Source organism: Notothenia rossii (assembly GCF_949606895.1).
Source record: "Notothenia rossii genome assembly, chromosome: 1".
NCBI classification, from domain to species: Eukaryota; Metazoa; Chordata; class Actinopteri; order Perciformes; family Nototheniidae; genus Notothenia; species Notothenia rossii.
Genome location: NC_136912.1, coordinates 52,547,708 through 52,562,862, shown reverse-complemented (window position 1 = coordinate 52,562,862; position 15,155 = coordinate 52,547,708). Strand labels below are relative to the sequence as shown.

At 39.9% G+C, this 15,155-nt stretch overlaps 1 protein-coding gene across 1 annotated transcript in view; it reads left to right on the top strand.

Annotated features, from left to right (window-relative positions):
• Nucleotides 1-15,155, top strand: part of frem1b (Fras1 related extracellular matrix 1b) — a 273,903-nt gene that overhangs the window by 135,014 nt on the left and 123,734 nt on the right. The window contains exons 22-23 of the mRNA XM_079670558.1: nucleotides 6,936-7,077; nucleotides 7,777-7,981. Coding sequence (XP_079526684.1) covers nucleotides 6,936-7,077; nucleotides 7,777-7,981 — 347 coding nt within the window. The remainder of the gene's footprint in view (nucleotides 1-6,935; nucleotides 7,078-7,776; nucleotides 7,982-15,155) is intronic.

The window sequence follows — 15,155 nt, the reverse complement described above, 5'->3', positions numbered from 1 at the left end:
CTCATCAATGTTTGTCTAAATTAATATGATACTATTAACAATCATATTATTTTTATCAGCTGTCAATCAGTGTTATGATTCACATATTCAGTGTTATTATTAAATAAACTATATTTTTTGGAGGAATTAATGATGAATATTCCTCAAGATGCTTGCTCACCCTCCTTCAATTTTGAAAGACAAGTAATTACTATATAATATATCAAAAGAATCAAAGGAACAGTTCAGCGCCCCACAACTTCATTGCAAACAGTTACAACCTTGACTTTACATCAGAAATAAAAAAAATTAAAGAAATGACTAACTGCATCAGTTAGGGTTAAAAAACGTGTATTCAGCAAAAACATATACTGTACATATATAATCATCCAGTGAAAAGTCCTTACCTACTGGCCTAGTTAAATCAAAGTGGTTACTTTTTTTGGGCTGGGCAGTGTAGTTTTACACACCGTCTTATTTGACTTTCTCAGGACTTGAAACTGTTGTTTGGGGGCAGAACCCCACAAAGAAGAAAAATGTTATACACATGTAAGGTCATCATCTTAACAGTTTTTTATGCTCATCGACTCATCCGTGAGCACAGCATCATGTTGGCATGTCTATAACAGCTCAATATCGCGATTACCATCTTGATCAGCAAAACGCCTCACAAAATGATTAAGATTTAAAGCAATGGTGCGTTTTGATTCAATGCTGAGTACAGCCAACCTGACAGGCTCTTCTCTGTCATTGTAGACCGCAAACAGTAGCGGCTCCAGAGTATTTTTGTTGGGTAATCTATGGTAGGGCTAACCCATAGAGAGGTGGGGCAGTATTTGCAATGTAATTACATACACGCTCCCCTTGACAGTGAAACGCCACGCGTGAGGTTTAGATTATTTCCCTGTCTCAATCCAATAATAAAAAGGCACATTTGTCTTGTGGTAAATAAAAAGGGCGACCTGGATTCAAACCTGCAATTTCCCCACAGGTGGAAGAGTTGACATGCTGAAATGCCAACCCCTGCAGCGGGGTCTGGGGGGATTCTCCCCCAGGAGATTTTTTGAAATACTAACATAAAATACACATTCTGGTACTCTCTTGAGAAGAATAATAAGTAAATCTATTACTACACGACATATTTAAAAAAATGAATGCCATTTTAGTTTGTTACTTTGTTCTGAAAGCTGAACCTGCTGCTCCTCACAGAGAGAAGAGGGAAGAGGCTGTGTGTCAAAATGAAAGACAGCCCACACACCTATCAATCATCAAACCGTGGGGTTTTATTTTTGTTGATTTCTATCAACACGTAAGGTTGTATTGATGTATATAGAGATGTACTACGGCAAAAGTATTCTCCGTCGGGACTTCCTGCAACAACACCACACCGTTATCTTGATTCTGATTGGCCAGAAGACATTGTCAAAGATGTTCTATTGAGAAGACGATCACTACGTTACAAAGGTTTTCTACTGAAATCAATCTTACTAACTGCTGTCTGTGCAATTTACTCCGCAGACTTACTTGGCAGACTTTATTTTTGCTTACTTTAACATCATTTTTCATGGTGGGGCTAAGCCATTTCTTGGTATGGCTGTAGCCTACCCTGGCGCCGCCACTGACCGCAAATAACTCATTCCTTCCGTCTACTTGGATCCAAAATGATTCTCGTTTTGCGCTGTTCTCCCGTTCAAATGAAATCGCTGCCAATCATATTTCTACGCTCGCGCCAGGGCCGGGGGAGGGGTTACAAGGCTCGCTTCTTGTGCTGCATTCACTTGCACTCGGACATTAGAGATTTTCTCTCATAAATGTCTGATGAGTCCCAACTTTTCTTTCAAAACTAAGCTGCCAACTGGGGTGGCAGCTGGGGTGGCAAGGCATTTTTCTGAGGTGGCAGCTGCCACCCCGTGCCACCCCGTAGAACCGCCACTGCCACACACACACACACACACACACACACACACACACACACACACAAACACACACGTGTTGAACTGTAATTGTATCACTGTACATATATATATCATCAATAATATATAAATATTTGAAATGCATGTTAAGGTTGTTAATTATTTTGTATTGTGATGCTTTGGCAACATTGTTTAATTTAACTTTCATGCCAATAAAGCCCCTTTGAATTGAATTGAATTGAGAGAGAGAGAGAGAGAGAGAGAAAGAGAGAGAGAGAAAGAGAGCGAGAGAGAGAGCGAGAGAGAGAGAGAGAAAGAGAGAGAGAGAGAAAGAAAGAAAGAAAGAGAGAGAGAGAGATTCCCCTGGTATACTCTCTCCCTGCAGAGCTGGGTTTTCACCTCGGTAAGGTTCTCTCAAACTTGGTAACTATTGCTTAAATCTCTGTGTATTGAATGCTGAGTGAATGGTTGGATGAAAGTTTAAAACTGGAATTCTAACTGATCATTCTGAGGAGCGGCCTCTTTATGTATCAGCCTATAGGTTGTGGATGTTAGCACCTTCGATCCGTGAGGAGATTCCTTTGGATTATGTCGGAATTCTAAACTATGAATCAAGGTTTTAGATTAGAAAACGACCCCAGCAGGATATGTTTAGTATGATTATAATTTTGTAACGACAGAAGGTAAAAACCTTGTATACTTGTGGACCATTTTTCTTCAAATAAACTGATCCCACCTTTTGGATTGGGATAACTTAAAAGACATCTGTGCTCTCCTCTCCTGCTTCAAAGGTAAGATTGCACCCTGCCACACTCACACTTAGGTAGGGCCACACCTCATTTACTGATATCAAAATCCTTCGGGATCGCTTGAACAGATTTAGCGGGTTTTAAAAAATTAAAACAGCAGTTAATTGAACCTGGTTCTTCGGGAAGTTAATAGAGGTGATATCTTGCTGACGTTGGTGGAACTGAGCCAAGCAGTAAACTTACATAGACTCAATAACTTCTATTAGATCAATTAGTAGGTCTGAGTAATATGCCGGAATAAATTATCAGCCCTCCCGACTCCTACACTCCAGAGATGTTCAATCGGGTTCAAGTATGGGCTTTGGGTGGGCCACTCAAGGACATTCACAGACTTATCCTGAAGCCACTCCTTTGTTATCGTGGCTGTGTGCTTAGGGTCGTTGTCCTGTTGAGGGGTGAACCTTCGCCCCAGTCTGAGGTCCATCCTGACTAATCTCCAAGTTCCAATGATGCTGCCACCACCATGCTTCACTGTAGGGATGGTATTGGCCTGGTGATGAGCGGTGCCTGGTTTCCTCCAGACATGATGTTCGGCATTTAGGCCAAATTTGGTTTCATCAAACCAGACCATTTGGTTTCTCATGGTCTGAGAGTCCTCTAGGTGCTCCATGGGGGCTTTCATGTGCCTTTTACTGAGGAGTGGCTTCCTTCTGGCCATTCGACCATAAAGGCCTGATTGGTGGAGTGCTGCACAGATGGTTGTCCTTCTAGAAGGTTCTGCCATCTCCACAGAGGAACACTGGAGCTCTGTCAGAGAGACCATCGGGTTCTTGGTTACCTCTCTGACGAAGGTCCTTCTCCCCCGATGTTCAGTTTGGTTTGGGCAGCAAGCTCTAGGAGGAGCCCTGGTCGTTTCAAACATCTTCCATTTGCAAATGATGGAGACCACTGTGCTTGTTGGCACAATGGTGCAGAAATATTTATGTACCCTTCCCCAGAACCGTGCCTTGATACAACCCTGTCTCTGAGGTCTACAGACAATTCCCAGGATCTCATGACAAGGTTTTTGCTCTGATATGCACTGTAAACTGTGGGACCTCATAAAGACAGGTGTGTACCTTTCCAAGTAATGTCCAATACATTTAGTTTACCACAAGTGGACTCCAATCAAGTTATAGAAACATCTCAAGGATGATCAGAGGAAACGGGATGTATCTGAGCTCAATTTTCAGTGTCATAACAAAATGTCAAAAGCGTTAAGGGATATGAATACTTTCCGGATGCACTGTACACACACACACACACACACACACACACACCCATACAACATGTTGTTCATATGATGGAAATATGAGGTCTGTGTGAGGTTTAAGGTCAAGGTTAGGTTTTTTGAACGCCCGACAGATGGATAAGGTTTAACTTATACGTAGTTTTACATAGAGAAAACATCTTTACGTGTATTTTTAGGTAGTACTACCACAGTGTAGAAATACGTTAAGCCCTGCATTCAATATACCTTACTAATTTATTGTGTACTTACTACAAAAGTATAAGCACCAAAACTTTAAGTACCAATAGTGAATGTGCTCTTGTGCAGAATGGCCAATTTAAGAATTATATATAATATTTTTGGATTCTTATTTTTGATGAATAATGAGTAAAAAAAAAAAGTCACTCTTGCAGCATGTAAAGCCAGAGATATTTGTAAAACTTGATAGCTTTATAATAATAATCATATATATACAGTGGGGCAAAAAAGTATTTAGTCAGCCACCAATTGTGCAAGTTCTCCCACTTAAAAAGATGAGAGAGGCCTGTAATTTTCATCCTAGGTATACCTCAACTATGAGAGACAAAATGAGAAAAAAAATCCAGAAAATGTACATTGTCTGATTTTTAAAGACTTTATTTGCAAATTATGGTGGAAAATAAGTATTTGATCAATAACAAAAGTTAATCTCAATACTTTGTTATATACCCTTTGTTGGCAATGACAGAGGTCAAACGTTTTCTGTAAGTCTTCACAAGGTTTTCACACACTGTTGCCGGTATTTTTGGCCCATTCCTCCATGCAGATCTCCTCTAGAGCAGTGATGTTTTCGGGCTGTCGCTGGGCCACACGGACTTTCAACTCCCTCCAAAGATTTTCTATGGGGTTGAGATCTGGAGACTGGCTAGGCCACTCCAGGACCTTGAAATGCTTCTTACGAAGCCACTCCTTCGTTGCCCGGGCGGTGTGTTTGGGATCTTTGTCATGCTGAAAGACCCAGCCACGTTTCGTCTTCAATGCCCTTGCTGATGGAAGGAGGTTGTCACTCAAAATCTCACGATACATGGCCCCATTCATTCTTTCCTTTACACGAATCAGTCGTCCTGGTCCCTTTGCAGAAAAACAGCCCCAAAGCATGATGTTTCCACCCCCATGTTTCACAGTAGGTATGGTATTCTTTGGAAGCAACTCAGCAATCTTTCTCCTCCAAGCACGTCTAGTTGAGTTTTTACCAAAAAGTTCTATTTTGGTTTCATCTGACCTTATGACATTCTGCCAATCCTCTTCTGGATCATCTAAATGCTCTCTAGCAAACTTCAGACGGGCCTGGACATGTACTGGCTTAAGCAGGGGGACACGTCTGGCACTGCAGGATTTGAGTCCCTGGCGGCATAGTGTGTTACTGATGGTAGCCTTTGTTACTTTGGTCCCAGCTCTCTGCTGATCATTGACTAGGTCCCCCCGTGTGGTTCTGGGATTTTTGCTCACCGTTCTTGTGATCATTTTGACCCCACGGGGTGAGATCTTGCGTGGAGCCCCAGATCGAGGGAGATTATCAGTGGTCTTGTATGTCTTCCATTTTCTAATAATTGCTCCCACAGTCGATTTATTCACACCAAGCTGCTTACCTATTGCAGATTCAGTCTTCCCAGCCTGGCGCAGGTCTACAATTTTGTTTCTGGTGTCCTTTGACAGCTCTTTGGTCTTGGCCATAGTGGAGTTTGGAGTGTGACTGTTTGAGGTTGAGGACAGGTGTCTTTTATACTGATAACGAGTTCAAACAGGTGTCATTAATACAGTTAACAAGTGGAGGACAGAGGAGGCTCTTAAAGAAGAAGTTACAGGTCTGTGAGAGCCAGAAATATTGTTTGTTTGTAGGTGACCAAATACTTATTTTCCACAATAATTTGCAAATAAATTCTTTAAAAATCAAATGTGATTTTCTGGATTTTTGTTCTCATTTTGTCTCTCATAGTTGAGGTATACCTAGGAAGAAAATTACAGGCCTATCTCATCTTTTTAAGTGGGAGAACTTGCACAATTTGTGGCCGACTAAATACTGTTTTGCCCCACTGTATATATTTTATTTTTTTATCAGAAAACTAACTAACAGTGATATATTTGTTGTCTTATAAATAGTAAAGCAGTTACATAAGGTACATACAATAGAAATACAAGTACCTCACTAACCTGTGTGTGCACATGTGGACGTTCTCTTTGCTGGAAATCTATGACCCCCCCCCCCTTAACTTGCGCTGTTCCCATTTTGTGTGTTGGTGTGTGAGTGTGTGTAAATGGAGTGTGTGTTTGTGTTGGCACATGCCGGGCTGGTCCTGTTAAGCTGCCGAGGCAGAAGTAACACAAATACTTGGCAGGTACCGGCCTCCTTGTTTTTGCGTTCCTGCAAGATGGACGTGGCAGCTTCCTCTCCTGCGTGGATTTTATTTCCAAATGAGGAAGCAGCCAGACGCTTTCTGATGTTTGCCCACCCCCCAAAACACCAGCTACACACAACAACTACACCACCCCTGATCTCCATGGTCCCGCTGGAAAGACCTGCTCTCAGAAAAAAATGTCTTGCTTGTGTCTGCAGGTTTTCAGCACTGTGTTGTTCACGAGACATTTCACTGGATTAATTAAACAGTACTTGCAGATTTTGACACATTATAATGCATTATACAAATGGTAGTTATAGAAAGTGTTACCAAATGTTCTGCTCCGAGGCTGCCTCCAACAATACTAGTACAATGTATCTAAAAAAAAGCAAGTAAATCGAAAAGTACATACAACAGTGAGGAAATCAAAATAAAATAAAATATAAAAATAATTTCCATATTACAACTTGGACTGGTAGATGTTGGACATTTCAACCACTAATCCAGCTCTTTAACAAACAAAATAAAGAATTAACTAAACACCAGACGAAAGAAGAATCCACTAAAACTCATCCAAACCTCATTCCAATTCTAAAATGTTAAACGGACATATGTAAATCCATATTTTCTTCTGCGTTGGTGTCTTTAGAAACGCTGGGCTGGAGGTGCACCCTGGTGAGCGCAGGGTGATCTCTAGCGTGGCTCTGGAGGCAGAGGACCCGGACAACTCCCCGCAGCAGCTGTTCTACTCCCTGATCGCTGTGCCACGCTTCGGAAAGCTACAGATAAAGGTGAGGAGACAACGGTGATGTGTGTGGATATCTTTCTTTGATTTGAGACAGTGGTGGAATGTGCTGTACTATTTTGAGGTTCTCGCACTTTACTTAAGTATTTACTTTTTATGCCATTCTATATTTTCACTCCACTACATCGGTCTGAGAGCTTTAGTTACTATCCAGATTATTGTTAGTTATCCCCTCACTGTCTGCTGATATGAATGTTGAATGTTTGTTATAAACTGAATGATGAAGTGTTCCTTTATGTGTTGAGGATATTATATTTATTCTTTACCTTACTACACTTAATTAAAAAGCCTCAACAATAAACTGGAAAATGCATTGTCACAAAGCTAAACTCTGAATAGCTACTTTTTTAGAGATGTAGTCATATACATTTAGCAGTAATATTGATCCAACAAACATTGTATACAGTTTATGTATATAATAGTGATAACACTGACACAGGAAACATTCAACTGCATATTGAGTACTTTTTTTTTTACCATTTTCACACAAATACCTTTTTTGACTTGATTTAAGGATCTGAACACTTCTACTATCCCTGGAAAGGTACCTATCCTTAAAGATGGTTTCTTACCCTCTACTATTTTTTTATTATTATAAGCAATGCATGTATTTGTCTAAACTCGAATATAAACTGGTCATTGATTCTGTTTTAGATGAGCTCATGTTGTGGTGGTTCATCTGCAGAAGGAGTCGGATTGGAGCGAGCTGTCGGCCGGTCAGAACTTCACTCAGGAAGATGTGGAGATGAACCGTCTCTGGTATGCTCACAATGCCGCCACAAACGCAGCAGGGTTCAAAGGTCACGACAGCTTCCGCTTCACCCTCAGCGACCTGGACAACGAGACTCCGGCACAGAGCTTCTTCATCAACGTGCACACTGTGCAGAAAGGTCAGCTTTCACCTCAGTGGTAGAGTGAAGACAAGACTTCACTCTCGTCTTCACTCATGGCGGATGGCATGCCCTAGCCTTTATAAAACTTTACAAGGAAGCAATGAACTGCTGTGTTTCAATAATTTTATAATATTTTCACGGCTTTACCTTTGTGTCACACAGCCTTTACCCACAGGGAACAGACGTGGTATCTATTAGCGATGTTACGTTTGCGAACGATCCGATTCTTTTGAATGTTCTCTTTGGTACGAACGAAGGGAATCGAGTCGTACTTGGTGAGAGCCGTTCTTTTTATCGTTGGTTCACCGCCTGCCATAAATCCACTCACCTGAGAGATGTAGCAAGTTATACATTTTTCTGTGAGTAAAAGTAGTTTTCTTACTCAAACACTCTGAACAATGTGGTCTGGAAAACCCTTTCAGTTTTACTCCTTTTACTGTTGGTGTTGTTCATTAAGCATTATCCAAGTTAGATCCTAGGAAAACGGCTGGCCCGGACAACGTTGAACCTTTCTTTTTAAAGATAGCTGCAGATTTTATTGCTCCATCTCTTACTTCTCTTTTTAACCTCTCCCTCAGCACAAATACAATTCCAAAAGTATGGAAGTCTGCTTACAGATGGAGCACTGAATTTCGGACTCCAGCTTACAGCTTCCTGCCTACGGCCTGCCAAAGACCAGTATAGAGGAATGTTAAGCCCTCCCACTATTTTCCAAGAGGGCGTTGCCAGATTTTCAATTTCAGGTTTTAACCAGGAGATGGCGCTTCATTCACAAATACAGAAAGACAAGTTTCATGGACTTTCAGTTGTGTTTTGAAGAGCATTTGAACACGTCAATATTTTAGATCAACTAAAGTATATCTAATCTTGTAATTCAATAATATATAGTCTTTATATATTAAATAATCATAATTATAATGTAAATGTTTACATTACACTTCTTTATTTGTTATGCTCATACTTTTACCTTTACAATCGTTTGCTTTAATATGCAGTATATTTTTTGTATATTTTTGTGTTTACTTCCTCCTGCTCCCTTTCGGACACATACTGTATGATTTATTATTATTATTAATATGAAGATATTATTAAGATAAGATAAGATGTTACTTTATTGATTGAACATTTTAGTTTAGAATGTGCTGTCCCACGGTAATTCAGAAGGCTCACAGGTCACATTCCGACCATTATTTAAAACAATAGGTGCTTTCACACCTTCAACAGTTTGATTTGTATAGAAGGAGCTCTGTCAGTTTTCGAATTACCCATTTGCTTTCGGGGAGCCCTATTTTTCAGAGCACATCCTGCTACTAAATATGTCACACGCACGCTCTGTTGACTGGCGCAGCAGCGCGGATGCGATCAATTGCTATAAAAACACTCTTCTACTAATACAGACGGTGTCATGTGGCCGTTGTTGAAGCCTCTTCAGGCTCCGCATCGGCAGGCCTCTTCCTCGGTGTGGAGCTGTCAAACTCGACCCTAACGCCGCTTACAGCCGGCCAACTAAAAGTTGTTTTCCGTTCACGTTGTCATTTTTAGACTCCTTCGCTTCTTTGCTTGTGAATCCAAAAGCTGTGACGCTTGGCTGTTTTCGTTTTGCCATATTTTTTTATTACACAGCCAGAGTTAAACAAATATCAATATGAACATTTCAAATACCGCGCCGGCATCACCGCCATAATCATAGCAACGTAAGTAAGAATGCAGCGCCGCCACATACAGATGGGAACACCCAGACATATTCACAAATATAAAACAAATATTCAGAAACTGTAAAGAACAATAACTATTATTTATTTCAAGAACTGTTATTTACAGAAACTCAACATTTCTAATCTGTGTGACACAAATATGCACGATTGTTTTGGGCTCCCCCTATTTATCTCAAAGTCAGCCTTCAGGGGAGCTCCCTCCCTCTTCGGGGGAGCCAAGCTCCTCCTAGCTCCCCCCCATTTCGAACAGTGTCTGTGGCTGAATGGCCAGCGATTAGGTGCGGCGCATTTGTCATAGGTGATCAGAGCTAACTGCCTGCCGTCAGATTTCATTTAAAAAACAGATCTGATTTTAAGACTATTTCTGCGCTCATAAAGAATGATAAGAATAAGAATAATGTGGATTGAACTGGTTTCATTAATTAGTGAGTTTATTTAATAAGAGAACCGCCAATCGGGTCAATTTGTGTGATGTGTGTTGTGTGTGTGCAATGTAACTTTTTTTCAATAAAATATTAAAGTCTCCCAGTCCCTGACTTTTCCTGAAAGTGTGTTATGTAGCACCCTATGTTGTTAAAAATTGCATTCTAATAGCGGGATTTTACAGGTTTAGGTAGGCCTATACAAAAACCTCTGGCGTTTCTAGTGTTAAGGTAATTAGGTACAGTAGAAGCCCTTTTTTTATCAGTAACGAATTTAGCAGTTGAACATAAAAGTCAACTAACTGAGGGTCACTTGCAATGACAGTGTTGTGTCTAACTGTAAGCTTGTCACTCAGAGTAACCAACCGTTAATTTAGCTGCTGGAGAATAAAGATCAAGGGGGGAGGGGGGGAGAGAGCTGTGGTTGATGGGCCATTAGTTTTGTAAATACACAGCTGAGAGCTGCCGTTTCATTCAGACTGTTTAAATACTGTAACAACGGACTATTTTTCTTAGCGGATGCATGTCAATTTAAATCAATACATACAACTATTTTTTAAATCAATACATACAACTATTTTTTAAATCAATAAAAGACATTTTCTAAATCCATAAAAGCATTTCAATTAATATTGGGAGTCATGTCGTTACTTTGTTGAGAATTTGGCCGTGTAATAAGCGGGATAATTTGCAGCGACTTGTTCCTTATGGGGAAAATAACACCCGTCATGTGTGTGTAGAGGTGTGTGTGGTTAAAACACTTTCATGAAGTGAAGGAATTTCCTTCTATAAAACAGCTGTGGGCAGCAGTGAGTGTCACGGATATGAATTCATAGATCAAGGCAGACTGGGGCACACACTCTCCTGTCCTGCCAGGCGACACGCCCGTTCTAAGCCGTGTCCCTCACTCCTCACATCCCAAGAATCCCCACAAGTGTATTATGTTGTTACATCGTTTCAGATGTTATGTTTCAGTTGTGCTCTGTCTATGTTCAGTGATGCAAACTTGTCACCTTTTGGCGAAATTCGCCGTTTTGAATCCAAAATAAGTCGTTTGTGTGATTCATGTAGATCTGCAATACAAATATTTTTGGGGTATGGGGGGGGCTGGGACCCGGAGTAATCTGCGGCCGTGAGCTGTTATGTGCCATCATGACACGCATGGTGTTCTTTTTTTATATATTATAATGAAGTACGAGCTGTGTGCTCGAGTCTTCCTTCCTGTCGGCTCTGCTCATGGATGTATAATAAGGCTCCGCTGCTCCGACATGATGGTCTAGCTTCAGCAGCTACATTACCTACGGGTGCGTTCGTTAATATTAACTGTGCGTCCGGAGTCACTGTGGCACAGACTGGACCGCTGGTGAACAGCTGTTAGAACGGGCTGTTCAGGTGTTCAGAGCAGAGCTTCCTGTCAGAGCGGCAGAGCGTGATGTGAACTGAAGAGTTTTTCTGTGGCAATATTATTTAAGGAATCGTTGAGCTAGCTAGCTAGCATACATTGTCACTATCTGCTAACGTTAGATTTAGCCTTCTATTTCTAATAGTTTTTTTCATAGGCTATAAACAGAGGTGGTATAAGTATATATATTGTACTTGAGTAAAAGTAGAAGTACTCAGATCTTGTACTTGAGTAAAAGTAGAAGTACTCAGGTCTTGTACTTGAGTAAAAGTAGAAGTAGGCCTACTCAGATCTTGTACTTGAGTAAAAGTAGAAGCACACAGATCTTGTACTAGAGTAAAAGTAGAAGTACTCAAATCTTGTACTTGAGTAAAAGTAGAAGCACACAGATCTTGTACTAGAGTAAAAGTAGAAGTACTCAAATCTTGTACTTGAGTAAAAGTAGAAGCACTCAGGTCTTGTACTTGAGTAAAAGTAGAAGCACACAGATCTTGTACTAGAGTAAAAGTAGAAGTACTCAGGTCTTGTACTTGAGTAAAAGTAGAAGTACTCAGATCTTGTACTTGAGTAAAAGTAATAGTCCCAGAGTGTAGGAACACTCTGTTACAGTAAAAGTCCTGCATTCAAAATGTTCCTCAAGTAAAAGTAGAAAAGTATTTTCATCAAAATATAGTGAAAGTAGCGACAGTAAAAGTAGTCATTGTGCAGATTGGTCCATTTCAGAATAATAGATATGATATGTTTTATAATGATTGATCATGAAAGTGCTCTCAAAGCTGCTAAAGGTGCAGCTAGTTTGAATGACTTTGTATACTGCAGGGTAGCTTGTGAATTTACTCCAGGTGGAACTAAAGTCTGATTTAACACTTGATTATATTTCACTTAATTAATCCAGATCTGTGAAGTAACTAAAGGTATTAAATACATGTAGTGGAGTCAAAGTACACCATGTACCTCTGAACTGTAGTGGAGTAGAAGAACAAAGTAGAAAAACATTGAAATACTTAAATAAAGTACAAGTATCTCAAAATTGTGCCCAAGTATAGTACTTGTTGAGTTTATGAACTTAGTTACTTTACACCATGTGGCTATAAAGATAACAAGACTTAAGCCTTGCACAGAGGCCTGAAAATACATTTTCAAAATGCTCAACAGTGCTGCCAAAATTATAAACTGACTGCTCCACAATTTGAAATAAATGCTTTTATATATTTCTATTATGTGACTCTTTGGCGTTTCTGTTATTATTAACACTGCTGCTTTAGTTGTTCTGACTGCTAAAATCCTCTGTCATTCCGTGGGGTGGGGGAGCCGGGGGCTCGGATCCTTGTCACCTTTTTCATACCTGATGAGTTTGCATCCCTGTATGTTAAAAAGCCTCAGTCACCTTAATTCATGTAATAAAAACATCTCAGGTCAGTAACACTCAAAGCTAAATGTGCAATACCATGTTCAGCTATGTTACTATTTATAATGTTATTGTTGTTACATCAGAAGATGTACATATTTAAATGATTTCTTAACTTACAGTAGGCTATTTTTTACAATGTGTGTTGGAAGGATTTATTAAATTACAATGAATATTGTCATTGTTGAAGGCTTTTAGAGAAGGGTGAACTATAAGCCTGAATTACATAACATTTTATACCTAAAAACATAAAATACACAATAAATAAGTCACAATTATTGTAGTTATTTTTACCTCCCGTATTGCTTTCAACCCACCAGCTTTTATGGTGTTGTTACGTCACTAACTGTAAGCTTGTCACATACAGTCTATGGTCACTTAACCTACTGTTAATTTAGCTGCTGGAGAAGAAAGATCAGGGGGGGAGGGGGGAAGAGAGCTGTGGTTGATGGGCCATTAGTTGTGTAACTACACAGCTGAGAGCTGCCGTTTCATTCAGACTGTTTAAAAAACTGTAACAACGGACTATTTTTCTTAGCGGATGCATGTGAATTTAAATCAATACATACAATTATTTTTTTAATCAATAAAAACATTTTCTAAATCCATAAAAGCATTTCAATTAATATTGGGAGTCATGTCGTTACTTTGTTGAGAATATGGCCATGTAATAAGCGGGATAATTTGCAGCGACTTGTTCCTTATGGGAAAAATAACACCCTTCATCCAGAAGAGGATCCCTCCGCTACACTTTGGGATCCTGATCAACCGACGAAACTCCATTTAAAATATACATATTTTTGGTGAATTACTGAGTTTAGGCACGTTAATAACGTTTTAATGAAGTTGAATACAGTATATTCATATGTGTCAGTGATTTCATGTCAATTCGGCGAACATAAACATAAATGATCGTGGTGAAGATGATTAAATTAGGATTAAAAATCGAGAGCCGGGCTGCATTTCCTCCCGTTCGTTTTTTTCGAATAACAAAATGATTTTGTTAAATAACAACATGGTGATGTTTTGTAAATGATTACATGTCTCTTATTTAGCACAGTAGTATGATATCCGTGACATATGGATCTTAACAAAGTTCCGCTGTACATCCAGCATACTGTATCTCACTTTATTTCACATGAGCTCCAGTGTGGAACCCCACTGCACCCCATGGTGGATCAATGATCCATTGCAGCTGGCTTCATTATAATTACATTTATCTATCACGGGGGCGGTCTCAAGTCAAGCTGGAGGTTTTCCCTTGAGCGAGGGCAGATCACGTACCAATCACGGCCCTCGCGTTTCAAACTGTCTGAAATGAATCGCTACATCTGTATGTCTTGCCTTTACTGAAAGGAGGGGAGGCAACTATTTTAAATAACTATAGGCCAATCTCTAAATTGTCAGTTCTGGCTAAAGTGCTCGAACGACTAGTGAGTGAGCAAGTAAAGGAGTTTTTATGTAAAAATGATATCCTGTCTAAACATCAGTCAGGCTTCAGAAAGAAACATAGCACCATCACTGCAACAATGAAAGTGGTGAATGACATTACTAGTATTTTAGATAATAAGCAGAGTTGTGCAGCTCTGTTTATTGACCTTTCCAAAGCGTTTGACACCGTTGATCATCGCATCTTAAAGCAGAGGCTACTCAGTATTGGCACATCCAGCCATGCAGTGGGGTGGTTTGTGAACTACCTCTCTTAAAGGTCCCAATGTCTTCATTTTGATGGGCTTGAGTCGTTAAACATTTCTAATGGTGTACCACAAGGTTCTGTTTTAGGTCCACTTTTATTCTCCATATATATCAACAGCTTAGGTGATAATATGGATGAAGCTACTTTACATTTGTATGCGGATGATACTGTGATGTATTGTTTGTATATGTATGTATATGTTTTTAACACTGTTCAGACTCAGCTCTCTGAACTAAAGCTTCTTTTAAATGTGGATAAAACCAAGGTAATGCTCTTTCCAAAAGCTAAAAAGACACCAGAGCCTGTTTTAGATATTGTAACTACGCAAGGGTAAAAACTTGAAGTGGCAACCTGTTACAAATACCTTGGTATCTGGCTTGATGACTGTCTCTCTTTTAAACTGCATGTCAATAACCTGCTAAAACAACTGAGAGTTAGGCTAGGTTTCTTTTACAGAAACAAGTCCTGTTACTCACTTGAGGCCAGGAAAAGGCTAGTCACTGTGACCCTTTTACCTGTGCTGGACTA